The sequence below is a fragment of the Neolamprologus multifasciatus genome, chromosome 16 (assembly GCF_963576455.1).
Source record: "Neolamprologus multifasciatus chromosome 16, fNeoMul1.2, whole genome shotgun sequence".
NCBI lineage: Eukaryota > Metazoa > Chordata > Actinopteri > Cichliformes > Cichlidae > Neolamprologus > Neolamprologus multifasciatus.
In genome coordinates, this window is record NC_140454.1 from 5,417,217 (window position 1) to 5,444,847 (window position 27,631).

At 40.5% G+C, this 27,631-nt stretch overlaps 2 protein-coding genes and 1 long non-coding RNA gene across 3 annotated transcripts in view; 1 reads left to right on the plus strand and 2 right to left on the minus strand.

The window, feature by feature from the left end:
• The window catches only part of LOC146500090 (uncharacterized), a 193,876-nt gene that overhangs the window by 50,277 nt on the left and 115,968 nt on the right, over positions 1–27,631 (plus strand). The window lies entirely within an intron of this gene.
• LOC146500093 (interleukin-1 receptor-like 1) lies at positions 313–16,688 on the minus strand (the record flags this gene model as incomplete). The annotated part of the gene is made up of 8 exons (XM_085136504.1): positions 313–883; positions 12,789–12,934; positions 13,145–13,306; positions 14,479–14,616; positions 14,726–14,874; positions 15,120–15,246; positions 16,181–16,249; positions 16,499–16,688. Coding segments are annotated over 8 exons (1,230 nt in total), but the record flags the coding sequence as incomplete, so codon positions are not given.
• Positions 10,689–12,660, minus strand: LOC146500094 (uncharacterized). Its single transcript, XM_085135807.1, has 4 exons — positions 12,195–12,660; positions 11,805–12,056; positions 11,139–11,228; positions 10,689–10,963 (listed from the first exon to the last, which is right to left on the minus strand). The coding sequence occupies exons 1-4, from the start codon at positions 12,322–12,324 to the stop codon at positions 10,704–10,706; spliced, it is 732 nt and encodes a 243-aa protein (XP_084991933.1). The 5' UTR covers positions 12,325–12,660; the 3' UTR covers positions 10,689–10,703.

Sequence of the window (27,631 nt, forward strand, 5' to 3'; positions counted from 1 at the left end):
TTAACTTTTACATCTTGGCATTTGTTTCGCTCCTTCACACATGTCTTACATTTGCGGGTGTTGCTGTCCTCCACCGCCGTTTCAACCTCCTCTGCAGCTGCTGACATCATTATGCACTGGCCTGGCTGCGTCGCGCTATGCATTGTGGGATATATGGGACCACGAAGCGTGCACCGGACCACGCTTGATATTTGGGGAAATCGACGGTGCATTTTCAATATGCATTTGAAGTACACTTCAAATTGGGACAGCCGTCGTCGCGTGGCGGTGACGTAATCGCACTTGAAATGCGTACTTCAAGCGTGCAGACCCTGAAATGGGACACAGCCACATAAGACGCAGACCTTCACAATAAAACAGGAAACACATACACGTAATGACACAACACACAAACTTAACACAGACTGGGGGACACAGAACATAGGAACATGAAACGTGAAAAGGGAGAGTACGAGAAACCCAGAATAAACAAAACCACAGAATAATAATAAACTAAAACATAAACACGGAGTCACAGACTCTGGACCATGACAAATGGCTTCTTGGGATTTATAAAAGATAAATCCTGATCATCCTTTTCTTACATTTCCCAACATATGTACAAAACATTAAACAAAACGTGTTGAAAGATGTATTAGATAATAGTAGACTGTGCACATTTTTTGACAGGTGTGGCAGGCATCAGGTATCTCACTCTCTTCCAGAAGCGAGACTTCCATGCTGCAGCGCCTCCAGAGCCCTCTGGCCACTTCAAAGGGGCACTCTTACGAATCAGGTGCTGCAAGCCCGGGGGGAGGTGTGTGTATTGCTGTGGCCCCGTGTCTCCCAGCTGGATCAAAATCACACTCAGTTCCCTCTGGACCAATGCATGGTGGAGCCCCACCTGGTAAATGATCAACAACACTTTAGTCACCCTTTCACTGTACACTTAGTATTTTTATTTACATAAATGCTATCTAGTAGTGCTGCACATTGAAAAAATAGAATAAACTTAAGTATAAAAATCTGATGCCATGATAAACATATAAGTAGAATCATTTGTTTTCACAACAATCAATCTATTCCTTATTAGCACAGCAACAGATGCCTCAAGGCGCTTTATATTCTAAGGTAAAGATCCTATGACAATAGAGAGAAAACCACAACAATCAGAAAATTTTCTATGAGCAAGGATTTTGTGACAGTGGGAAGGAAAAACTTCTTTTTAGCAGGAAGAAACTGCTCGCAGAACCAGGATTAAGGAAGCGCAGCTATTTGGGGGTTAGGGGAGATAGGAGAAAAAACACGGTGTGACAAGAGCCAGATTAATAAGAACTGATGATTAAATGCAGAGCAGTGTATGAACACACAGAGAGTGAAAAAGGGGTAGTTAGATGGACAAAATTAGTTTTTCTTCTATTTTTATGGCTCAGTAAAATAATCTCAGTTAAACCATGGTGCTAATTATAGTTCTGTACACTAAGTATTAGCAACGTGAAACTAAATGCCTTCACCTGCACTTTACCTAGCTGAAACTTGATAAGTCTCAAGCCAATGTGTATTTTTAATGCACTGCTGAGCTATTTTTATTATTTTAAATGTGTGTTTCCTATGCACTTTTTCCCTTTGAAATTTGAATAATTTGTTGTACAACATAGAATATTTTGAAAGAAATTTAGAAGCACTACAAGCAACTAGTAGTAAAAATAAGTTACAGACATGATAGCTTAAATGTTGAACTACTGTGTTCAATTCAATTCAATTCAATTTTATTTATATAGCGCCAAATCACAACAAATGTCGCCTCAAGGCGCTTCATAGATACAGAGAAAAGCCCAACAATCATATGACCCCCTATGAGCAAGCACTTTGGCGACAGTGGGAAGGAAAAACTCCCTTTTAACAGGAAGAAACCTCCGGCAGAACCAGGCTCAGGGAGGGGCGGCCATCTGCTGCGACCGGTTGGGGTGAGAGAAGGAAGACAGGATAAAGACATGCTGTGGAAGAGAGACAGAGATTAATAACAGATACGATTCAATACAGAGAGGTCTGTTAATACATAGTGAGTGAGAAAGGTGACTGGAAAGGAAAAAGCTGGTTCCACAGAAGAGGGGCCTGAAAACTGAAGGCTCTCCCTCCCATTCTACTTTTAAATACTCTAGGAACAACAAGTAGGCCTGCAGAGCGAGAGCGAAGTGCTCTAATAGGGTGATATGGTACTACAAGGTCATTAAGATAAGATGGGGCCTGATTATTTAAGACCTTGTATGTGAGGAGCAGGATTTTGAATTCAATTCTGGATTTAACAGGAAGCTAATGAAGGGAAGCCAAAACAGGAGAAATATGCTCTCTCTTTCTAGTCCCTGTCAGTACTCTTGCTGCAGCATTTTGGATTAACTGAAGGCTTTTCAGTGAGTTTTTTGGACATCCTGATAATAATGAATTGCAGTAGTCTAGCCTGGAAGTAATAAATGCATGAACTAGTTTTTCAGCGTCACTCTGAGACAGGATATTTCTAATTTTAGAGATGTTGCGCAAATGGAAGAACGCAGTCTTACATATTTGTTTAATATGTGCGTTGAAGGACATATCCTGGACAAAAATGACTCCAAGGTTCCTCACAGTGTTACTGGAGGCCAAGGTAATGCCATCCAGAGTAAGAATCTGGTTAGATACCATATTTCTAAGCTTTTCAGCGCCGAGTACAATGACCTCAGTTTTATCTGAGTTAAGAAGCAGAAAGTTAGTGGCCATCCAAGTCTTTATGTCTTTAAGACATTCCTGCAGTTTAACTAATTGGTGTGTGTTATCTGGCTTCATGGACAGATAGAGCTGGGTGTCATCTGCATAGCAGTGAAAATGTATGCTATGTCTTCTAATGATGCTGCCTAGGGGAAGCATGTATAATGTAAACAGAATTGGTCCTAGCACCAAACCCTGTGGAACTCCATAATTAACCTCAGTGTGTGAAGAGGACTCTCCATTTACATGCACAAATTGGAGTCTATTAGATAGATATGATACAAACCACTGCAGTGCAATACCTGTAATACCTACAGCATGTTCTAATCGCTCTAATAGAATATTATGGTCAACAGTATCGAATGCTGCACTAAGGTCAAGAAGGACAAGCACAGAGATGAGTCCACTGTCAGAGGCCATAAGAAGATCATTTGTAACCTTCACTAAAGCTGTTTCTGTGCTGTGATGAACTCTGAAACCTGACTGAAACTCTTCAAATAAACCATTCCTCTGCAGATGATCTGTTAGCTGTTTGACAACTACTCTTTCAAGGATTTTTGATATGAAAGGAAGGTTGGAGATTGGCCTATAATTAGCTAAGACTGCTGGGTCTAGAGATGGCTTTTTGAGTAAAGGTTTAACTGCAGCCACCTTGAAGGCCTGTGGTACATAGCCGATTATTAGAGATAGGTTGATCATATATAAGATCGAAGAATTAATCAATGGCAGGACTTCTTTGAGCAGTTTTGTAGGAATGGGGTCTAAAAGACACGTTGATGGTTTGGAGGAAGTAATTATTGAAGTTAACTCAGAAAGATCGATTGGAAAAAAAGAGTCTAACTTAACATCAATGGAACTAAGAGTAGCTGTAGATAATATTAGATCTGTGGGATGATTATTGGTAATTTTTTCTCTAATGATAAAAATTTTATTTGTGAAGAAGTTCATGAAGTCATCACTAGTTAACGTTAAAGGGATGGTTGGCTCAACAGAGCTCTGACTTTTTGTCAGCCTGGCTACAGTGCTGAAGAGAAACCTGGGGTTGTTCTTATTTTCTTCAATCAGTGATGAGTAGTAAGCTGTTCTGGCTTTGCGGAGGGCGTTCTTATAAAGCAACAAACTATTTCTCCAGGCTAAATGATGATCCTCTAAATTTGTGACACGCCATTTCCTCTCCAGATTACGAGTCATCTGCTTTAGGGTACGTGTTTGAGAATTATACCACGGGGTCAGGTACTTCTGATTAGAGACCTTAGTTTTCACTGGAGCTACAGTATCCAGAGTCGTACGTAGTGAGGAGGTGAAATTATTAACAAGATAATCGACCTCTGTTGGGGTAGCGTTCAGATAGCTGCTCTGCTCTGTGTTGGTACAGGGCATTGACGATGATAACAGTGGCTGGATTATATTCTTAAACTTAGTTACAGCGCTTTCAGAAAGACATCTACTTTGATAAAGTCCACTCTCCACTGCTGCGTAATCAATTATTGTAAATGTAAATGTTATCAAGAAATGATCAGACAGGAGAGGGTTTTCAGGAAACACTGTTAAATGTTCAGTTTCTATGCCATATGTTAAAACAAGATCTAGAGTGTGATTAAAGTGGTGGGTGGGTTCTTTTACATTTTGAGAGAAACCAATTGAGTCTAACAACAGATTAAATGCCATGTTGAGGCTGTCATTTATAGCATCTACATGGATGTTAAAATCACCCACAATAATTATTTTATCTGAGCTCAGAACTAAATTAGATATAAAGTCTGAGAAATCAGACAGAAACTCTGTGTAAGGCCCAGGTGGACGATAGATGATAACAAGTAAGACTGGTTTCTGAGTTTCACAGCTGGGGTGGACAATGTTAAGCATCAGGCTTTCAAATGAATTAAAAGTCTGTCTTGGTCTTTCATTAATTAATAGACTGGTGTGAAAAATTGCTGCCACACCGCCCCCTCGACCTGTGCTTCGAGATTTCTGGTAGTTAGAATGACTCGGGGGTGTTGATTCATTTAAACTAACATAATCATCCTGCTGCAACCAGGTTTCTGTAAGGCAGAGTAAATCAATTTGTTGATCAATTATTAAGTCATGTACTAACAGAGACTTGGAGGAGAGAGACCTAATATTTAATAATCCACATTTCACTGTTTTACTCTTTGGTTCAGATGTGGATACTGTATTGTTCTTTCTTTGTGATTGTTTAAGTTGTTTGTTGCTGGTTTTTAGTTTGTTTTTTGTCTTTTTGGAAGCAGACACAGTCTCTATGGAGATGGGTTTTTGGGGGGGTAGCAGGAGGAGAGAAGCTGCAGAGAGGCGTGTAAGACTGCAACTCTGCTTCCTGGTCCCAACTCTGGATAGTCATGTTTTGAGGGGTTTAATAAATTTGTCGATATTTCTAGAAATGAGAGCTGCTCCATCCAAAGTGGGATGGATGCCATCTCTCCTAACAAGACCAGGTTTCCTCCAGAAGGTTTGCCAATTATCTATGAAGCCCACATCGTTTCTGGGACACCACTCAGACAGCCAGCAATTTAAGGAGAACATGCGGCTAAACATGTCACTCCTGGTCTGATTGGGGAGGGGACCAGAGAAAACTACAGAGTCCGACATTGTTTTGGCAAAGTTACACACCGATTCAATATTGATTTTAGTGACCTCCGATTGGCGTAACCGGGTGTCATTACTGCCGACGTGAATTATGATTTTATTGAATTTACGTTTACCCTTAGCCAGCAGTTTTAAATTTCCTTCAATGTCGCCTGCTCTGGCCCCTGGAAGACAATTGACTATGGTTGCCGGTGTCTCTAGCTTCACATGTCTGAGAACAGAGTCACCAATTACCAGAGTTTGACCCCCGGCGGGTGTGTCACCGAGTGGGGAAAAACGGTTAGACACATGAACGGGTTGGTGGTGTACCTGGGGCTTCTGTTTAGGACTACGCTTCCTCCTCACAGTTACCCAGCCTTTCCCCAGCTGCTTGGGGTCTGCCGGGGAACAGCTAGTGGGGCCTACGCTATCTTCGGCTGCACCAGCTACAGGGGCCTGGCTAGCTAAGGGTGAGAGCAGGGTGCAAAGCCGAGTCTCCAATTCAGTAATCCTGGCCTCCAGAGCTGCAAATATGCTACATTTGTTACAGATATCATTACTGCTAAAGGAGGCCGAGGAGTAACTAAACATCTGACACAATGAGCAAGAAAGTGCAGAAGGGACAGGTGAAGTAGCCATGGTGCTAACGGGTCGGCTACGAGCTAAGCTAGCGAAACAGTACAGAGACAGTGAGTGAATACTATAAATTAGGTAGTGAGTACACAGAAAGTGTGCTTCGGATGAAGCACGTGAAGATTATACTGTGAAAAAAGAATGTATTTAAAAGTTGTTAATTAAACTGCTAAGCAAATAAGCTACTCAGAAACACCACTGTGTTTGAGCAGGAACAGGAAGCGATACTATACCACAGAGCGAGCGAGCGAACACCAAGTGACAGCGCCACCGACAGGAGACAGGACAGTGTTCTGGCCTGGTCCCCAGGTCAGGTTTTTTCCCTTTGCTTATTTGGATTGGATTGGTTTTGAGGACCTGAGAAGAATCGAGGATCCCTTTTCCAGTACTGGATGGCGAGCCCAGCCCAAAGAGCCGGATGAACTGGTAGATTGTAACCCGACTGGTTACAAACACACTGCGTGACTAGTGAACATTGAAAGACTGAAATTGACTTTAAAAAAAAGACACAAAAGACAATATATCCTTGGGTCGACTATTTGTGGGGTTTATTTTATTTTATTTTGTTTTCAAAAAGCGCGCTCTACTTTTGTTAAATGTGCACAACCTGCTAAACTTTAATAATTGCTAATAAATGCAATTGTGTTTTCTACACCTACTGTGTACAAGTCCTCTGTTGTCATACACCCTTGGCTTCTACGAATCTAGAACCTGTCTGATCTGGTCCATATTTCCCTTCTGTCCTCGTACTGTGGTTAAAGGTAACTATACTGCCCGTACTACAGGCAAAGAAGGCAAGAAGTAGCATTAACAGGTCTTACATGCCTACTACTAGTATTGCACCACCAGTGTTACCTTTGCTAGTGTCAAGGTAAGTGACGCCTGATAACTGCAATGCCTTTTCTAAACTTCTTAACATGTCACCCACATTATGTTAATAAAAAGGTTCAAACTAACAATTAAATTAGTAAAAACTAACCATAAATTAATGGAACCATCAATGGAACTGAAAGGAAAAATTCAAAATTAAATTCAAAATATTCAATTGTGCACCAAATATTCAACTATGTGTAACTGCTATTACTGCTTGTTTGCTTACTTACACCAAACTAAAGTTGATGGTCATCGTGTATAAAGCCATATGGAGTGGATGTATTGAACTTGTAGCACATGGCCCTGGTCCCCAAGTGGTACTTATTTAGCTGCATCTCAGTTTCATTTTTCCCCTCTCTCCTCCATCTCTCCTTTTTATCTGATCATTACATTTTTTTCAAATGTCTGTTTCTTCAAATAGTGTCTTTGTGGAGAAATATAGTATAACAGCCACACATTGTCCCGTTTACCATTATGTTTATTCTTTTCCAATATTTCAGTCTGTGTGACATGTCTAATAGCCAGGCATCCTTAATTGGCCGAACCTTACTGAATGCATACATAGATGCAAATGTTTGCACGGACACTTTATCTCTGTATCTGACAAAGTTTGCAAGGACCAAAAAGTTGTAATTGAATAAAAATGTAATGGTAACAGTGTGTGGAGGTTATGCTACATTTCTCCACAAGGATTTTTCCCCCATGTTCACTTGTTTCCTTAGATTTGCTGTAAAAATATTGTACTTTTCCCACCGACGGTATTGTACTAGAGTACCAGTATCTTACATCATGCAATACCAATAAATTAGAGTACAGGAATATAACTTATTATATTTACTTGACTACTTTACTTGCACTTTATTTAAGTGCTGTACCATATTCTGCTTCTACTCCACTATATTTTGGATGCAAATATTACAGTTTGGATTCCACTTGTAGGTATTTTTTAAAATGATAAAAGAATCTGAAGTGTAATTCCACACAATAGGTGTATACTATAAGTATTTAAAATATATTGTGCAGTTATATTGATTATACACCCTGTGCACCATTAAGCTAATTAATTAGAAGTATAACTTTTCAATACTTTTTTCCACACTGCAAAACAGTTATCCAACACAAAATTATACTTGTGCAACACAACTTTTCATGTAATAAATCTGAAATGGGACACAGGGCTGCACAGGATTCTGAAAACTTTTGTCATTAGCCAGCTCAAAATTTCAAACAGACAAATATGAAAGGAACAAAAATGTATGTGATTAAATTAAATTGAAAAGAAGTGTGAAGTGGCTAAATCAGTCGTATTTTAAAGAAAGAGAATTAAGCAAAACAAATTTGCCTACTGTGGAGAAGATAGAGAGGATGTTAGCACCAAGGCTCTTAAACCATTATCCAGTGGCAACAAGTGTACTTCCTCTCAGGACCTGCCTCCTGCCCTGTTCGCCTCCTACAAAGCCAGGAGGAGGAAAGCCAAGCAGTTGGCAAGGTCCTCACTCCATGTCTAATGCTTTCTACAGCAAATTATTCTGCACTGAATTGATCTCTGACTAAATATTCCAGTTTCAGTGAAATTAAATTACATTTTATTTATATAGCGTTAAATCACAACAACAGTTGCCTCAACACACTTTATATTGCAAGGCCCTACAATTTCTTGTGGACCTCCTTGTGTGCCTTGTTCTTGGTTCCACAACTCCCACCCCCATTGAAAAAAGATGCTACAAAGGCCCCTGCTCACGTTGCCTGCAAAGCAGAGAAAGACAGACAGAGAAAGTGGGAAACGCTGGATAAGCGTATTTATGCGAGTCTCTTGGTATGCAAACCTGCCAGGTTTCTGTGAGCCAGAGAATTCTGATGTGTGGATTGTGACAGCATAAAAGATGAACATAGCTACCTCGACCCCACTCACTGGTTTGTGAAGTCCAATTTTAAAGCCTTTGGATGAGCACTTTGGGTGCTTTACGGTGTGTTCACACCGAACGCGATGGACGCGAACAAAAACGCCCCAAACGCCCCTAATTTGACGCGTGCACATTCGCGTCTCAACGCGTGTCCAAGAAAAATCCATCGCGCTTCAAAATATGATATTTTGACGCGCGTGAACCGGAAATGTGGGAGGGATGTGGGAGGAAGTTGTGCCAGACCGGTATCTTTGCAAGATGGCAGCTGTCGAGTTAGCGCTTGAAGAGAGAGTCTCCCTTCTCTATATACTGTGGAGAGCAGAGCAGCGGCGTAAAAGACGCCCTCGCCGTACCTGGGTCCATCAGGTCCTCCAGAGGCGTGAGCAGTTTGGTGAGTTTCACCATTTGCTCCAGGAGCTGCGCCTGGATGACGGCCGATTTCAGCGATATCACCGTCTTTCACTCGGCCAGTTTGAGGACCTGCTTTCCCGCGTCGGTCCCAGAATCGCCCGCCTAGACACCAACTACAGGCGCTCAATCCCACCTGCAGAGCGCCTGTCCATCTGCCTGAGGTTAGTAAAAGTATTTAATACGGTAGTCCTTTATTGATACCTGTGCTAATATATGCTAAACTATCCATTTATACACTGCTAACATGGACGTGCTATGCTAACAGTGAATGCTCGGTTTTTACTGAAAGCAAACTGTGGTACGGAGACGACTGTTTATAATATTTCTAGTGATACTCAGAAGGTCTCATCAAGTCCCGATTTAATTCGATTTATGCTGTTATCAGTGTTTGCAATGATAGCATGGCTGTGGTGTCATATCAATGTATGCGCTCGGTGTTTGCTGATATCAAACTGTAGCATTAGGACCACTGAGTTAACCTTTGTAGTGATACTCACTCCTTTTTATTTAGACCTGGTTTAATTCTGGGATAGTTGAATATTTGTATATAATCCCCGCAGACTGTTTTAGATTATATCTAATATATATCATGTAATTATCCTTATAATTACAAAAGGTTTTATGTAAGATTTATGTTTTGCAATTTGTAATTTTTGTCCAGGTTCCTTGCCAGCAAACAACTCCTCCAGAGAGGCTGTCCTGGTGAGGGAGAAATTCATGGCTCACTTCTCAGCGGAGGGAGCTGTGTCTTGGCAACCAAAGGAGTAGCCTGTTTGAAGTCCGAGTGACTTCCCCACAACGGCTCTTTTAAGAGCCACCCACAAACCTCTAAAGAGTGTTCCTGTCCTTTTAATTTTTTCTTAATAAATGGAGCTCTACTCCAAAATAAACTAACCTCTTTTTACTCTCTTAAGTAACTTGTCTTCACTATGTTCCTATATACAGTGTGGTGCAAAAGTTTGGGCAACCTTATTAATAGTCATTATTTTCCTGTATGAATCACTGTTACAATGAAAAATGTCAGTTAAATATATCATATAGGAGACACACACATTCATATACACTAAATATTTATTTCATTTCTCTTTTTTGTGTCGCCAATTTATGCACCTGCTTGATTTAAACACTTATTGCACACTTTCTGTAAACTGCATTTCACTTCTCAAATATCACTGTGTGTGTCTCCTATATGATATATTTAACTGACTATTTTTATTGTGACAACCAGTGATTTGTACAAGAAAATAATTACTTTTCACAATGTTGCCCAAACTTTTGCATCCCACTGTATTAGTATGTTTTGTCATTAGTATAATATGAAATAAATTCTACTTGTGTCAAGTCGGGTGCCAATATTTGCTGTGTAGTAGAACAGAGACATTTTGTCATTATAAATGTTTATTTGAAAAAATATAAATTCATTAACAAAAACATTTATCATAAATATATGAAATGTAACTATTTACAGAGAGACAGGAATAAAAAGGACCCAGCTTGGAGTGGAAGAGCCTCAGGGAGAAGGAGGAGAAAAATAAGAACATTGTTTCTGCCCTGGAGAGCTGCTGCCTCATCAGAAAACTACTGATCATTAGGGTCCAATGTTTCCAAATTTAACACAGCTGTGCTGTTTTCAAAAACTAATTTATAAATTTGAAATTTCACGAATTCTCGTGTCTGAGGCGGCATGCTCTCCAGAGCAGGAACAAGGCCGAGGAGGAAATGTTCAGTTGGAGACGGGCGTGGCCTCTTTAGGGACTCCAGGATGGCCAGCTCCACCGCCGATGGACCGTCCTGGGACCCGTCCCTCGCCCGCCTTCGAGCTGTCCTCCTCTGTGGGCCTGTAAAACACAGCACAAAACAACACAAAGTAATGAGAAGGCTGCTACTAGATTTTCATTTTCAAAATTGAAAAAAAAAAACCAGGATATAAACTGATTGGTTGTAGATATTTAGTAAAGGTGATCACAAGGGAATTCAAGCAAGTAAAAAGCTGTCAGTGCTTGATGTTCATACCTGTGGGTGCAGCAGCAGGAGCTGAGGGACCAGGGACTGGGGAGCCAGGAGAAGAGACAGCTGAGGACTCTGCTGCATGATTACTTGACTCTATCAAGACAATATTAGATGTTAACAGGTTGAAGACAATAGTCATAGAGAATATTATATTATTATATACTTATATACTTATTATTATATACAGTGGTCTCTCATTTATTGCAGCACATGAACAGTAGTCACAGTTCTCACAAGTTGATTCTCAAAGTGCAAACCTTTGTCAATTTTAAAACGTAAAAGTATTATGCCGCGCTTTTTCTCCGTCTGCGGCGCCACTTTTGTGCGCCTTTTTTGCTCCCGGTGCAGGTGTCTATTTCCGAATGAGGGTCATAGTTATGAGTGTTTTTGTGCTGTTTTTTTCTATTGGACGTGATGGTTATCAAAACCAAACATGATAAGTTTGGCAAGCGCAGGAGACACGACATGGAGGAGATTTGTCATTTGGGCTGCAGAATGCAATGCGCATCGTTGAAAGCTGTACGGTGCAATAAAAAAAATCAGCGAAAAGGCGAGGCAGTGACGGATGAACAGCGGGACTACTGTATACTGTTTATTAATAAACAAAATATGTTCCTGTATGACAACACGCATAAATTAACTGCCTACATTAACTCAATGTAAACATACCTTCTGACTGACACTCCCCTGCTGCCTCTCCGGGCTGTCCCTGGTCCTCGGGGGAGAAGTTCTCCACGGTCCGCACCATATTGCCGCTTGTCTCCCGCGGGGTGAGGAAGGGGTCCAGAAACCCCATGACCGCGAAGAACTTCCATCTTCTCCCCGATCCTGCTGCAGACCCACTCCTCTTCTCCTTCTCTGCCTTCTTCTCCTTATTATAAGTGTCCCTGAGGCTCTTCCACTTTCTCCTGCAGATGTCCTCTGAATAAACGCATTATCTTGTTAGCGGAAAGGTATTTGTACATCAGTGGGAAAATAGCGGGACAGTAGGCGGGCTTGCTAGCTTTTGCGCGGGTTCATCGGGTCAGTCTGAAAATTAAAAAGAAGGAATGAACTTACCAGGTTGCCCGATCTCCTCACTTATGTGTCTCCAAGCTAGGTCCTTTTTATTCCTGTCTCGGTAAAAGTAGTAGCTAGCATCGTACAGCTCCGGGTGATTAGCCACGGCACTGATTAGCTTTTCCTCCATACTGAATGAAGAATGAACGGCTTTGGCTGGATCTGCCCCTTTGACCTAGGTCAGAGCCACGTCACCAGGCCCCTGATTGGTTGTCGCGGCGCGATTTGACGCTGGAGTTCAGATTTTTCCAACTCGAGCGGTAGACGCGAAACGCGCGTATGCACAAAATGCAACACAAAAACTCACGCGCGTGGTTTTATTCGCGAGTCAAACGCGCCAGACGCGCTACACTGACGCGCGTTTCACGAGTTTTGGCGTTTTCGCGACGCAAATCTGCTTCCGAATTTTCGCGGGACCCGCAATCGCGCGTCATCGCGCTTTTCCATTGACTTTACATGTAAACCTGACGCTCTATTCGCGTCCATCGCGTTCGGTGTGAACACACCGTTACAAGTCCTTGAATAATGATTTGTCAATCACAGGTCATTAGGCCAATGAGCATACTCCCAGGCAGTCCCTGTCTCAGTTCTCACCTGCCAGTCAAACCCTCCCATCACTGAGGTTTGGGGTGAGGCAGGCCATCGCTCTGTCGTCATGGAGCCTGATCCCAGATCTGGTGTGAGAATGACCATGAGCCTCCTGCTCTGATTCATGCATTTCTCCACCAACTCCAGACGATCTGTTGTGGTACAACAAAAACAAAAAAACAACAAAAAGAAAAACAGGTACATGATGGCTCTTTAAATTAGGCAGCACAACACTGGTATCCCTTTAGCGCTTAAGCTGGGCTACAAAGAACACTGCAGACAATAAAATACCTGAATCACAAATACAACATATATTGGTTGTTGATGTCCAAAATTACAATTAAAGCACATAAAACACTGACCTTCCCCTGGTATGTCATCCCTCCCGTGGATAAAGAGCCGATATCCGCACTTATCCTCGAGGACAGAGGGCAAAGTCTGCGTGATAAACTGAGAGAGTGTGTCCTCAGTGATCTTGTCCATTGGTGTCTGGTAGACCACATAGGCGTCATATAAACTTGTGTCTGGGAAACAAACAAAGAAATCAGTGGAAATTGATGTGTACTTTCTTTGACAAGGTTTTCTCAGTTTTTTTTTATTAATGTTTCTTCCTTATCGGCTCATTGTGATGTAAAGTGACCCTGTCACCACAATAAGTCATTTGTGTTTGAACAGTTGTGGTCAGACGTTACAAACACTCATCATTGACATGAATGTGTAATTTTTAACTTCTTTGAACCTTTCTTTTTCCAGGGTGGAACAATTGTACAGCATACATCTTTAATGGGTTAAAACATACAAAAAAACCAACAACAATTGGGAGGACAGGTTTTAATTCATCCCACAAATGCAGAGTCAAGATTATGCATACAGGCTCAAATATATGATAATACTACCACTAATATTTGGTAAGATGCCCCTTGACCAGATGCTTTTAGCAGCCCCCAACAAGTTTCTGACTCAATTCTGGACGGATGTTTGACCACCCTTCTTGGCAGAACTGGTAGGTTTAAATTTGTGATATCATCTCGCTTTTGGGCATCACTCACAAATTTTCAATATGGTTGAGGTCAGACTTTGGGAAGGCCAATGTAGAAACTTAATATTCGCCTGGTTTAACCTTTCTAAAACCAGTTTTGAGACTGTGGAATATGCACACATGATAAATGGCTGCTAAAAACTGTGTATATATTATCGCTCCAACTATGTGAATTGCCACAGTGTGGGATTAATAGAGTCTATGTCATGCCATCTCTCACCATAGCCAAAGTGAACCAGCATTTTTTATATGTTGTTTGAACCTTCAGAAGGAACCAGAACACTTCAGGTTTATTTATTTGTTATTCAATTTGGTTACTCTTGTATTTTTCTTATATTTCTAATTTGTCATATTGAAAACCACTGGATACCACTATTTTGTAGCAAACAAGCTGATGAATATTTTAGGAAGTAACTTTTGTTTTGACATAATGTTTCAGGGTCTATAACCACAACATCTTCCTCTCTTAAGTCTTGGATGTGTGAAACTGGTGCAGTTTTCCTTAAAGTATAGCACTGAAGCCAGGGAGCAGGAGTAGCAGCTAAACTGGCTCGGTCTATCCTCTGAAACTGACTAATTAGCATTGTACTTCATTCCTTTACTGTTGGTACAAAACTAAGATAATAAAGGCACCAAGAAAAATATTTACTCTCTTACCTTTATTGCTACTGCTTAGTGGGAAGTAGGGTCTGAAGAACAGGGCTAAGTCAATGGCAAAGTATTTGACCAAAACAGCGACAAAAACACCAACGAATAACATGCATACTCCTCCAATGGCAAGTGGAATTATGGATTCTAGGAAACACAAAATTATAGTGTAAAATAACATTTCCATGCTTCGCTAAAAGTCAACAGACATTTTTGTTAGCAAGGCTAAAAAACAATCAATGGTCCTGTGACTGACCTTTCCTCTTAAGAGTTAAAGTGGTATTCTTTGTTCCGTAATAGCTCTCGCCAAAACACTGAAACTTCTGTTGAAAATCCTTAGCAGACACTTTTTTAATGGTGAGGATTGCAGTGGCAATGGTATTCTTTGAAGGTTCCTCAGTTGCTCTAACAAAGAAAATAAGAGTTTGTTTTGTTAAAGAAGACAAAGGGTCAAAGACAAAGTTCAGCAGAAAGGTTCACTGCAGACAAATGAGAGGAAATACATAACTCTTAAACAATAGCACTTAAAGAGGTCATGTTAACTTATTCTGTAAAATACCTTAGAAGCACCTTAAACTACATGTTGAAATCCACTCAAAGGATCAGCAAAACATTAAGTGTACATTGTGTAAAGTATAAAAGAGGCTTACATTTTGGTAGTTTGACTATAACCATCCCTGTTTTTGAAAGGAATTCCATTGATGTACCAGCTGGCAATACAGTCATGTTTCACATTAGTCCCACACAAAACTGAGCAATTCAGCTTAATCTCAGAGCCTGGAAGGAAAGAAGGAAGGGAAGAAGGAGGGAAAGAAGGAAGGATGAAGAAAGAAAGAGGACGGGTTAACCCACTGGAATACAGGGTAAGATGCACGACAAAGGCGCACATTCCCCTGAATGCACAGTCAGTAAAACTGGGCCATTATTCTTTCCAGAGTTTTTATATATTCCATGTGACCAGCTATGGAGTAGTAATAGGATGCCTTGAAAATCTTTCCCGATGGCCACTCGTATAACACCTCCACCAGTTTATCAAACCCCAGCCAATCGGTACCAAACATCAGGGGGTGCAACACAGCCTTAATTCTATGTTTATTCCTGTATTTAGTTTCCACTGGCACTACAGGATGCCTGTAAGCCCTGACTGCAGCAACACTCCCTTAAACGGAAGGTGGCAAACTTGCAAGCCTGCACCATTGCCTTAAATGCATCCAGGAAAGTCTACAGGTCATCCACCTCCGTCATTTTAAATAAGACCACCTCAGAGAGTGGAGGTGACAGTGCTGGAGAAACTGCCACTCCTTCCTGGGTCACCAGGTACATTGGGCACCAGTGTGGCAGTTGCTCCTGCCACTGTGAGCTCTCCCCAGGAAGGGCAGAGGGCTGCATTTTACAAACAATTTTATTCACACAAAGCGTTACACACAAACTTTCTGTCTTTCTGTTTTTGGCTTTGTCTTGTTTCTGGCCCCCACACCTACTGCCAGAGGAGAGGTTCATTAGACAGGTGTCTCCTCATCAGGCACTGGTCCCCAAAAACACACTGCTCCACCTCCCCCTTCTTAAGTGATGAGTCAGTCACTCCCTGTATGGATGCAACTTTAGTCCTGCTAAGTGCTAACTGAGTAACTTTCAGAGGATCACTGTTATTAACCAAGTATTTGCAGTGTTATGACAGCAACATGTTGACATGAAGATGAGATTTTATTACCTTCATCAGCAAACTGCTCCTGCGACTCATCAGCTGGGGTCAAAATTTCTACGTAGTGCACAGCTTTTTCTGCAAGCAACCAAAAAGAGTGAGCCATTTTTCATCCTCTAATAGGACATTTGGTATGCTATAATATGGGTATTGTTTTGAAAAATCAGGAAAACCTGTGACATACATACAAATCTTTAGCTCTGGCTCATTACTAAACATGTTAAATGTACAGGCCATTACAATTTCACTTATATAGTCAAGTTTATGTTGGTGTCGCAATGTGCTGTGTTGGTATCCAGAATTAAACACCAAAGAATGCAGTTTCACCTAGAAGTATAAGTTCCCTGGAACCTGACGTAGTGTACACCTTATTATTGTATGCCCAGGTACAAATACAGGTGTAGAGGCCCTCGTGGTCTTTGGCAGCATTATGCACTCTCAATTCGACTTCATGCTGATCTTCAATAAGAGTATAGTCCTGCACCGAGAAGGGCACAAATAGGGAAAGCAACACATTTTACTTCAATGAACGTGGTCTGTTTTGTAAATCATCACAATGGCCCTGTCAATTACATCATTGTGGCTTAGTTTGTAATTGTTGTATTGTAAAAGTTTAGAGGTTATTAAAGAAGCTCCCTTTTTATTAACTTGTAATCAGGTTCTTGCTATAGCAATGAAACCAACACTTTTATCTTACATAAAAATGTACACTGGTATTAACATGGACAATGTTTAAAAAGTTAAATAAAATTCCTTTGTTCAGAAGTCAAGCAACATTTTAATGTCATCAACTTCCAGGGCCAGTGGAATCATCTTTTGCCCCACTGGTTTCACTGGTTAGTACTGGTACTTATTACCATCAGCAGTCAGTTCTGGCACCTCTTAGCTTTGCAGCTTGATGCTGGTTGGCAACTAGCTCTTGCACCATTTTAGCAAAGTATCCAGAGTCATAAACCAGGCAGGGTCATACCATCAATTAATCCAATGGCCTTGATCCAAAAACGATTACCGAAAAGTCAGAAAAATCCCCCCAAAAAAACATGTATTCAAAATGGCCAAGCACCAAATCATTCAGCGTAACAAACAACTGGCAAACACACACCTTTATAGGGGACATGAAATGCTACACATATAAAGACTAATTTACACCACTGAGCCGACATAGATGTAACACTATCTATAAATCTGGATTTAAGTTTTAAAAACATGTTTAGTTTAGTCCCATCTTCTGCCAGTATGCTTTGTGGTTGTTTGTTTGTTTGTTTGTGGCTAATAGACATTAGTTTATGTTAGCTAACTAGTGACAGAATCGTTAACTGTGGGGAAAATAATAACATTACAAATTTAAAATGACAAAAATCAGTTTAAGGGGATCACATTTGGGCTGCAACAATGAGTTTGTTGTTAAGAAACTGTGTATATACTGTCCACTTTTACTGTCTGTGTCTTTAGCAGTAAGTCGCTATTCGCTGTTTGGCTAGCAGCCAGCTGTTAGCCATACTGTTCTGGTTTATAAAGCACTTTAATAAATGAGGACAGTGTGGAGGAGAGCCTGTTTGAGTCAAAAAAAGAAAAGCGTGTTCATGCAAACATCGTCGGGTCTGCCTTGATATGTTTACAATGGGACTTCTGCTCCTGAACCTCTGCGCACAGCGTCTGTAAATGGGGGCTGTACGAAGTCACTTCATCTTTGCAGGACTGTGAGCTGTCATCTGTGAGGCGTGGCCGGTGTTTGTTTTTACCATAGTTCATGGTGGAGAATAGCTGCTCACATAAGTATGTGGATCCGAAGACCCACACTTGGCATGCCTGGGGTTGAAAGTCTCAATAAATGCTCGCACGGCATTTCAGCGGGTATGGTTTACGTGAGTATGACACTTATTTTGAGCGATGAAAAATAATAACATAATTTTATTTTTAGATTTCAAGATCACAATAATCTTCCAATTTAATACTACAAGTTAAAAAGAACTAACACAAATAAAATACACTTCAGATAAATATTTTTTTTTTCTCCGAACCACGTGGAGCCGCAGTATAAGGACTAAAGAGCCGCAGCTTGCCGACCCTGCTCTGACCTGTTATAGCGCGAGGCGATCCGCGAGCGTCCGTCACACGTGACTGGGATAAACACAGGGTTAAAATACGCCGTCCGCCGTGACGTGTTGTTTTTCAGCTGCTGTTTCAACGACATAAAGAAAAGGTTTCGTCATATAGCAACGGTTGCTATGGGCGGTAACGGCTTCCTTTGATCCTTTGTATTTGGCCCCGCCCCCAGCATCTCAAAAGTTCTTAAATTGGACTAACATAGCTCCATTTCTGTAGCAAAAGCGCAACATAACTTAACTCACGTTTAGCGAGGGAGAAAAAAACGAAATACATTTCAGAAGGTTACTGATACGATAAGTCAAAATAATCCATAATAGTCCAAATAAAAATAGCCAGCATGCTTGAAAATACTAATAGTACAGAAATTAAGCAAGTGACAGTGGAAATCGTCCGCCCTGTTATCCAGTCATTTTTCGATCAGATAACATGTAAACAGTGGAATTCACTAAGATCAGGAAATCCTGATTTTGCCACAAAAATTCTCCTGGCCGAGTTTATTGTGGACTTAATAGAAATAGCACGTAATCAAATCGTACGTGCATGTAAAAAAGCAAACATTCCAGCGACAGAGGAGGGTCTGTCACCCGTATTTACTGACAGCTTTTCTCAGGCCTTTGCAGATGTTCTGCAAGTCAAGGACGGAGACCATTCAAGCAGCTCTGTGGAACTAACTGATCTTATGGTAAAAGAGGTTGTACGGAGTGTTAAGTCTGCTGACAGCGAGTCAGCTGGGAAGGAAAGGATAAGGCAGCGCATTATTCCTCCAAAAAAACTGGAGAAAATGGTTAATTCTGCCGTCCAAATGATCAGAGGGTTTTGTTCTAAAGTAAACTGTATGCCCTCATTTAAAAGGCGGACAACAAGTCCAGACGAAGAACCACATAGTTCTACACAGGTAGAACGTCTGGACATTAAAGTAGACCTAGAGAATGTTCTAGAGAAAGTTGTAAGCAAAGAACAAGAAATGCATGTAACTGGCCACAAGGACAGCTTAAAGACTGAAACCTGTAAAATTGTGCATGCAACTATCCAGGAGGCTGTCAGTGAACTCAGTGAGATTATTGACAAGGAACTGATTAAACTTGCCAAATATAGACCCCTTCTATCTGATATTGCTGAAGAGAATGAGAGTTTTATATCCAGTCTTGCTAATTCAGTGGTTGAAGATATTTCAGAAGGGCCCTGTGGTTCTTGGAGTCTTGCACAAATCAAAGGGAAGATTCTGCAGTCATTGAAAAAAGCTGCCGATAAGATTAAATCATTCTTTGCAAAACGTTTTGCAAAAGTAATGATTCTTCGCACTGCCATACAACTGTGGAGCAGATGCCACAGCACACCCGCTGCTAAAAGCAGTGAGTCAGTGCAGAAACTGGTTGAAGATGTCAACTCTGTAATTACAAACAAGGAAATCCTTTCACAGGGTAAATTAGTGGTGTCTACAGAATTACTTACAGATATTCTGCACCAATATACCTCGGAAGGCACGGGACCTGAAATTGTCCCAGAGCAAGTCGTCACGGCAGAAAGACAGAATATTCTGCATAATGATCTGCGAGCTATAGCAAGGCGCTTCTTGGGACTATACAGATGGTGGTTAAATATCCAGGCAGAGAGCCATAGCCAAAGAGTCATACTGGCTCTATTAGATAAGCAGGAACGCATGTTATCACTGCCATCAGTTACCACAGAAAATATAAAACCCAGCCCAGTGGCAGAGTTTTATTGTAAAGCCAGAAAAGCAGAAAAAAAAGCAAAGCTTCAGCTCATCCTGCACAAGCTCATCTCTACAACCTTTAAAGAGGCAAACGTGCCGTGCACATATCAAGACCCAAGTCACATCCTCACTTGGCTCTTGGACTATGTATGGGCAGAACTGGAGGATGAAGAGATTTATATTACACCCAAAACGTTTAAAACTATTGACAAAAAACTTCTGAAAGACCTCTGCAACACCATGGGCTTTGTAGAACGTGTTATAGTTTCAATGGAATTACAAGAAAGTGAAACTGCAAAATGCATTTTGGCTAGTTTAAAAGATCGTCTGGGAAAACCAAAAGCGAAGCGTTTTGCCATTGTCAGGTTCTTTTGCGCACTGGGCAGAGCCATCGCCAAGCCATTCAGACCAAATACTTAGTCACCAACTTTTTTTAATCTTGAAAGAAAGAAATGATCCAGTCTTTCAAGATTGATACACAATTCACACAATTCCTGTGTTCCATCTAAATTTTCAGCTCTCCTCTGCCCTCTGTCCCCTTCTCTCCAAACACCTCTCCATCAATTACTTTCTCCCCTCCCTTCTTCATCCCTTTTCTTTTTTCACCTTCACCCCCCAACCAGTCCCGGCAGTTGACTGCCCCTCCTGAGCCTGGTTCTGCCGGAGGTTTCTGCCTGTTTAAAGGCAGCTTTTCCTCCCCACTGTTGCCTAGTGCTTGCTCAGAGGGGATTGTTGGGGGTTTCTCTGGGGTGGCTGTAGCTCAGGTGGCAGAGCAGGTCAACCACTAATCAGAAGGTCGGTGGTTTGATCCCAGGCTGCCTCCTGGCTGCATGCCAAATATCCTTGGGCAAGATACTAACCCCATGTTGGCCTGTGTGAATGGGTGAATGACTGAATGTAATGTAAATGGCCTGCATTTATATAGCGCTTTACTCAGTCCCTAAGGATCCCAAAGCGCTTTACACTACATTCAGTCATTCACCCATTCACACACACATTCACACACTGGCAATGGCAAGCTACACTGTAGCCACAGCCACCCTGGGGCACACTGACAGAGGCGAGGCTGCTGGACACTGGCGCCACCGGGCCCTCTGACCACCACCATCATCTCTCTACCCTGTGTTCACTTTTTAAAACACAGGGTAGAGAGATGGGGGGTGGGGGGACAATAAACATAATTCGTTAAATTTAACATGTGTCAGATCAGTGTTTTCATTCAAGAATAATTCTTCTTAATTTTATCACTTTAAGCATATTTGCACTGCACAAGACACTTTGCACAACACTGGACATTACATTTCTTCATTTCCATTTAATAATTGTACAGCTGCTGTTATTGTGTGTATATATATATTTATATTTCTTCATACATTCTTATATATTTCTATACTGTGTATTGTGTATTTTGTTGTACAGTTATTTTATTTTAAACTTTAACTTTTATATTTTATTTTATTCCTTCCTAGTTAAATTTACCCTTTTTAATTTTCATATTTATTTCCTATCTTATTCATAGCCTTTTCTTTTTTCTTTAGGTCACGAGCAGTTGTGTAAGCATTTCACTGCATATCGTACTGTGTATGACTGTGTATGTGACAAATAAAATTTGAATTTGATTTAAAGACAAGAAATGGGTAATAGTGTATTTTTGTGTATAATATTCATACTTTACTCGTTGTATCCAAATCCCAGAATGAAGAAGAAGACAAATAAAAATAAAATAAACAAAAATAAAACAAAAATATTTTTCTCTTTCTTCCCAGGTCAGTTTTGGTTTTAAATCCTGATTTGTATCAACTACCAGTTAACCCATATTAGTTCCTTTCATGTTAAGTTTCTTTTAGTTGTTCTAACTTTCTGATTAATATAAGTCCACTTAGTTCCAAAGCAATGGCACTTTTTCACAGCACTGCATGTATGGCATCAAGATATAATTGAAACCCACTGACTCTGGGAGTTGTCTGGCTTTTTAATGGATGGTTTTAACACCATTCAATACATCTGCAAGTTACATCGGGTGCAGACATTCATGTTCCCTCCATTATTCATCATCATCTTTGTCACTAGTTTGCTTGCAGTTATTTTTATTCATTAAATTAAGCAAAAAACTTGACTAACCAACTAATCTAAAACTAAGAAACACTAAAATATGACCTTTAATTTGAAAACCGGTTGAAAAAACTATCCCCATTCAAAAATGTCAATTGACAATCACATTGGTTTAGGGAGTGATGATGTCACAAGGACGCCTTTAGAATCTTAGATCATTTGAAAATTTTGCATAAACAGGAGTGAGAAGCAGCAATTTTCAGTCGGTTTGTTCGCAGCAGTTGTTTTCTCAGCCTTCAAATGTTCGACCAGAGAAACATTTGAAACGTTTACAGAACAAAATTAAACAAACTGAAGAAGAGAAGCTTCAACTAGAGGAGAAGAGCAGACAATGGAACAGAAGCAGAAAATAAACACTTGGAAGAAAGACAAGACCAACAAACTAAGAATATGAAACACCAGCAGAGACGTAATTTCAAGGGGGGTTAGGGGCATTATGACCCCCCCAATAATCAGACCCAACCAATATAACCCCCCCATAATAAAATTATGAATTATCTTGCATAAATAGGCTGTTAATTTTCTTTACTCACTTCAGGTATTACCAGCAAAATAGTTGCTGCATGTTTAATCATCTGGGAATTCACCCAGATTTATTTATTTAGACAGAGATCTTGACCCCCCCCGATGTTCAGCACAAAGTTATGCCGATGAACACCAGCCTGACATAAACATTATTAATGAAATTATATGTGGTTTTGAAAAAAGTTCACTAATATTAAACATTTAGTGAACTAAATGTTTAATGTTTAGAGCTACTAGATCACTTAAATTACACAATTGAAAGCATGAAAGCATATGTGTATTGTTTATGTATTTATACATAAGCATTCATATATAGTCAAATAATTTAAAAAAATGTTCATTTACACGTTATTAACACACACGCCACACGAGTTTTTACGTGTTTTGGAGTTTTTACGTGTTTTGGAGTTTTTACGTGTTTTAACGTGTTTTGGAGTTTGTACGTGCTTTGGAGTTTGTACGTGTTTTTACGTGTTTTGGAGTTCTTACGTGTTTTGGAGTTTGTACGTGTTTTTACGTGTTTTGGAGTTTTTACGTGTTTTAACGTGTTTTGGAGTTTGTACGTGCTTTGGAGTTTGTACATGTTTTAACGTGTTTTGGAGTTTGTACGTGCTTTGGAGTTTGTACGTGTTTTTACGTGTTTTGGAGTTTTTACGTGTTTTAACGTGTTTTGGAGTTTGTACGTGTTTTTACGTGTTTTGGAGTTCATACGTGATTTGAAGTTCGTATGTGCTTTGTCTGTAGGGGCCACCGTAAATATACTTTTATTTATTCACTCCACATAAAATGTAATAAATAAATCATATAATATAAAAATCAACTATTCACATTTCAACTTTTAACTATTTAAATTTTCAGCTTTTTCCTTTTACAAATTAAAAGTGAAACAACACAAAACACTGCAAACCACAACACAATTAAATATAAATTAAAATATGAAAACAAAAAGAACATCCATATTCTCTGTCGTATGGGCTTGCATGAATAAATTTTCTGAATCCTTTATCATCTGCAACTGAAAATAGTTGTGGATGATTACTATACCTTTCTAATGTGACGTTGTTGTCCCTGGCTCTTACTCTCTCTCTCTCTCTCCCTCCTGCTCTGTTCCTGTGCTACTGAGTGTAACTACCGCCCTTCCCCCCTCTTCCCAGCGTAAAGCACAAGGCTCGCATGCTGAGTGAAGCGGAAAAAAGTGTGAGAGAGGGTGAGAGAAAGAAAAAACAACCCACGGCTTGCGATAAGGAGCCGGCTCGCGTCGTTCACGTCAAAGACCCGGCTCTAAGAGCCATTTCGTTCGGAACCGACCCATCACTACTGTGCACCTGTGTTGTGCAAACACGCCAGAGACAGTGGTAATGTGGATGACTGTACAGTGTGTGATGTGTAGTATTTCTCCAATCCAGTCAAACACACTGCTTTATTGTGTTTTTGAAGTGTGTCTAACACTGGTGACAACTCCTCAAACGTAGCAGAAGGAATCTTTCTTTTTGAAGGACGGCTTCTTCTGCCTTTCACCACAGACGGTCCGTTTATATTTTCATCAAGAGTCTTTTTTTGTGCTGCTGAAGATGTAAAGTCAATGTTATGTAGTGGTGTGCGGATCGATCCTGAAATATCGATTCCTCCGATACCAGTCATTTATGTTCTAGAATCGATTCTCACATTAAAATATCGATATTTTAGTAATTTAGAGTAAATTTGTAGTTTATCATTAACAGGAATACAGTGGAAAGAAACTATAACATTCAGATTGTCTACATTCAAAGGAACTACTTCCTCTTCCGCCTTTCATAGTCATGTGGGAAATACGGCTGTATAAATGTCTCGCAGCCCCTTGGCCCGCGCACTCACAACAATGGCTGAGCGTCGTGTGCGGACTTATTTTACCTCCACAAACAGCTGAGACGTGGTTTGCAATACATGTGGCAAAAAAGTGCTCCAAAAGTGAGGTGTTGTGGCCATACTAGGGAGACATTCAAAAGGGCTGGATACATGGGGGGATACATTTTACAGGGTTTATTTATCGGATAAAATACGTTAAATGTCACCATTATTATTGGCTGGCCCGGAAACAGCGGGGGTGTCCAAATTCACAGGCTGCTTCCCCCTGAGGACCCGGCCTTCGCGGTCTAAAGAAAGCCGGGTAGTACGTCACGAGCTCCCTCGGTGGAGTGAAACTCTGCTGTCTGCTCCTTGCTATCTAACATATAACCGGGCACTGACGTAAACTCTTCTGTTTAATCAGTTTTCTGTCTGACGTTTATTCAGCTGTGTGAAAACCCCGGAGGAACCCTCCCGAGGGATTAATAAAGTTACATTTAATTTAATCTAATCTAATAACTTAAATCTCAGCCAAACCGATTTAGTCACGAACAAATAAAACACTGAAAAAGCCAAACAGTAACATTTTTAAGTTATCAAAGTGACTTATATATCATGTTTAACCCGAGTAGTGAAAGACCGCAGGGGTTTGAAGACGATGTGTCGGCTCAGATATTTGAAGTTTACACAGCTACATTCTCACCTGAAAATATGTTAAAAGTTTTTTTGCGACCCAGAAAGAGAAATAAGAGTAATATTAAAACTAAGTAGCTGCCGCCATTGTTGGAAACTGGAATTGGCTGGGCCTCGCTATGAATTCTGCAATATGGTTTTTCAATTTTGTTGTCCGGGTGGAAAATCGGGAGAAATTCGGGAGAATGGTGGCTCCGGAAATTTTCCGGAGGGGCACTGAAATTCGGTATTCTCCCGGAAAAATCGGGAGGGTTGGCATGTATGGTTGTGGCAACATCACTAACCTTGTCAAACACCTCAAAGTAAATCATATCACAGAATATGACGAGCGTATGTTGAGGTGAACTGAAGAGGAGAGGGACAGGTGCTGCTAGGGTGAGACAGACGTCTCTCACGGAGTCCTTTAGTGCTGCAGGCAGGCAAGGTGTTCAAATAGGCACAACTTCAGTTTTTTTTATTTCTATATGATGAACCCTACATTATTAAGTGATAAGAACAAGTAATCTGATGTCCTGTAATCCTTATGATGCTATAATTTGAGATACAATAAATAAAAGATGTTTTTGTACAAAGTATCAGTATCGGATCAGTATCGTCGATACCACCCTGAATATTACTTGGTATCGGATCGGAAAGGAAATCAGTGGTATCGCACATCACTAATGTTATGGCCAACCTCTGGCTGTGTCTTGGTTGTATTCCCTGGCAAAACCCAGTAGGCTGGTTCATCTGTGACTGTCTTTGTGCCACGGATCCTCACTGTTGCCTCCACTTTAAACAGAAGTGCAGCGACATGGGTGCAGGTCTCAGCAACTCCGGCCATACAGATGCAGTGTGCGGCTTCGACCTTCCCCGTGGTGCTTACAATTACCCATGGTCGTAATGCAGGTTCATTCAATCTTTGGGAGTGCAGTACCTGTAACATACAAGGACAAGGTTGATGTAAAGACAATAAATGAAATGAGACAGGGAGGACACAAATTGGCGTTAATAATTTGCCCGATTATCAATGTGTTAATTTGCATCTACTTTACAATTATGGGCACATAATATGATAACGATATTTTAGCAGTTCAATGATAAATGTATAACATTAATTATGGTGGGGGGTGGACAATGGCTATTTCACTCGATGCACTCCAGCTGACTTACGTTGGTATGAATGACGAACTCAGAGTTTGGCGGCTTGAAAAAGGCCAAATCTTGCACCCAGCCGTTAGTAAATTGGATGTGCGCCTCCAGTGACTTGTAATTACGAAACTGGTTCGCAGTGTAAGTGCTTACTCCACAAACAACATACATGAAGATATCGGGGGTAAGTCGTCTGGGTCTTTACTCCACTGCCGTATTTCATATGGGTCCAGATTTGCGATGCACTCTATTTTTTTCAAGTACCGCTGCTTCGCCTCTGGACGCAATCGGTCTCTATACCGTCCGTTTTCTTTTGAGCTGCTTTTAAGCATGTTTCTTGTCGTTGTCGTTCCAACACAGTAAGTTTGTTTTGATTCGTAGACCCCGAAAATTTTGCAGCGCTCCCACAATGCATTGCGGCGTGACGTCAACTCCAAAGCCCTATAAGAGTAATATTAAAACTAACTATTTAACTTGAACCGCGGTATCAGGCAAGGCTGCCCCATCTCCCCATACTTATTTCTCATTTGTGCTCAACTCCTCTCTGATTATATTAAACACAGTCCTGAAAGGTATAACAATTGCGGATGAAGAAATATTCATTAGTCAACTTGCTGATGATACCACTCTCTTTTTAAAAAATGCTTCACAGGTGCAGATGGCTATTAACACAATTAATGCCTTTTCTTTAGCTTCAGGACTCTACCTAAACATTGGCAAATGTGAACTGCTTGCCCTTAGAAATTGTACCAGTCTATCTATTGCTGGCATCCCAGTGAAAGAGTCTGTCACTTACCTTGGTATAGTCATTAATAAAAATCAATCCACCAGGTGCTCCCTTAATTTCACTCCAATTTTGGACAAAACACAAAAAAAGCTAAATGCTTGGCTGCAGCGGGATTTATCCATTAAAGGGAGAGTTTTACTCACGAAAGCAGAGGGTTTATCTCGTCTAACTTATGCTGCTTTGTCTCTTGATGTAAATAAAGAAACCCTGGCAGATATTGACAGACTTATTTATAATTTCATATGGAAGAATAGAATTCATTATATTAAAAGATCAGTTTTATCCAACTCATACCAACATGGTGGAGTAAACTTTCTTGACCTCTCCTCATTAAACAATGTGTTTAAAATAAACTGGATTAAACTATTTTTCAGGAACCCAATCTCAATTTGGAACTTTATTCCCAATAATATTTTCTCAAAAATTGGTGGTCTTAAGTTTCTTTTGCTTTGTAATTACAATATCGATAAAATCCCTTTAAAACTATCCAACTTTCATAAACAAATGCTTCTTTCCTGGTCATTGATTTATAAACACAACTTTTCTCCACATAGATACTATATTT

Bases quoted from the DNA above. Each gene is read 5' to 3' on its own strand.
- LOC146500094 (XM_085135807.1), bottom strand. From the start codon at position 12,324: ATGGAGGAAAAGCTAATCAGTGCCGTGGCTAATCACCCGGAGCTGTAC. The intron at 12,057-12,194 runs GTAAGTTCATTC...GCGTTTATTCAG, and splicing joins TGAGGAGATCGGGCAACCTG to AGGACATCTGCAGGAGAAAG. The intron at 11,229-11,804 runs GTATGTTTACAT...TTGTCTTGATAG, and splicing joins AGGGGAGTGTCAGTCAGAAG to AGTCAAGTAATCATGCAGCA.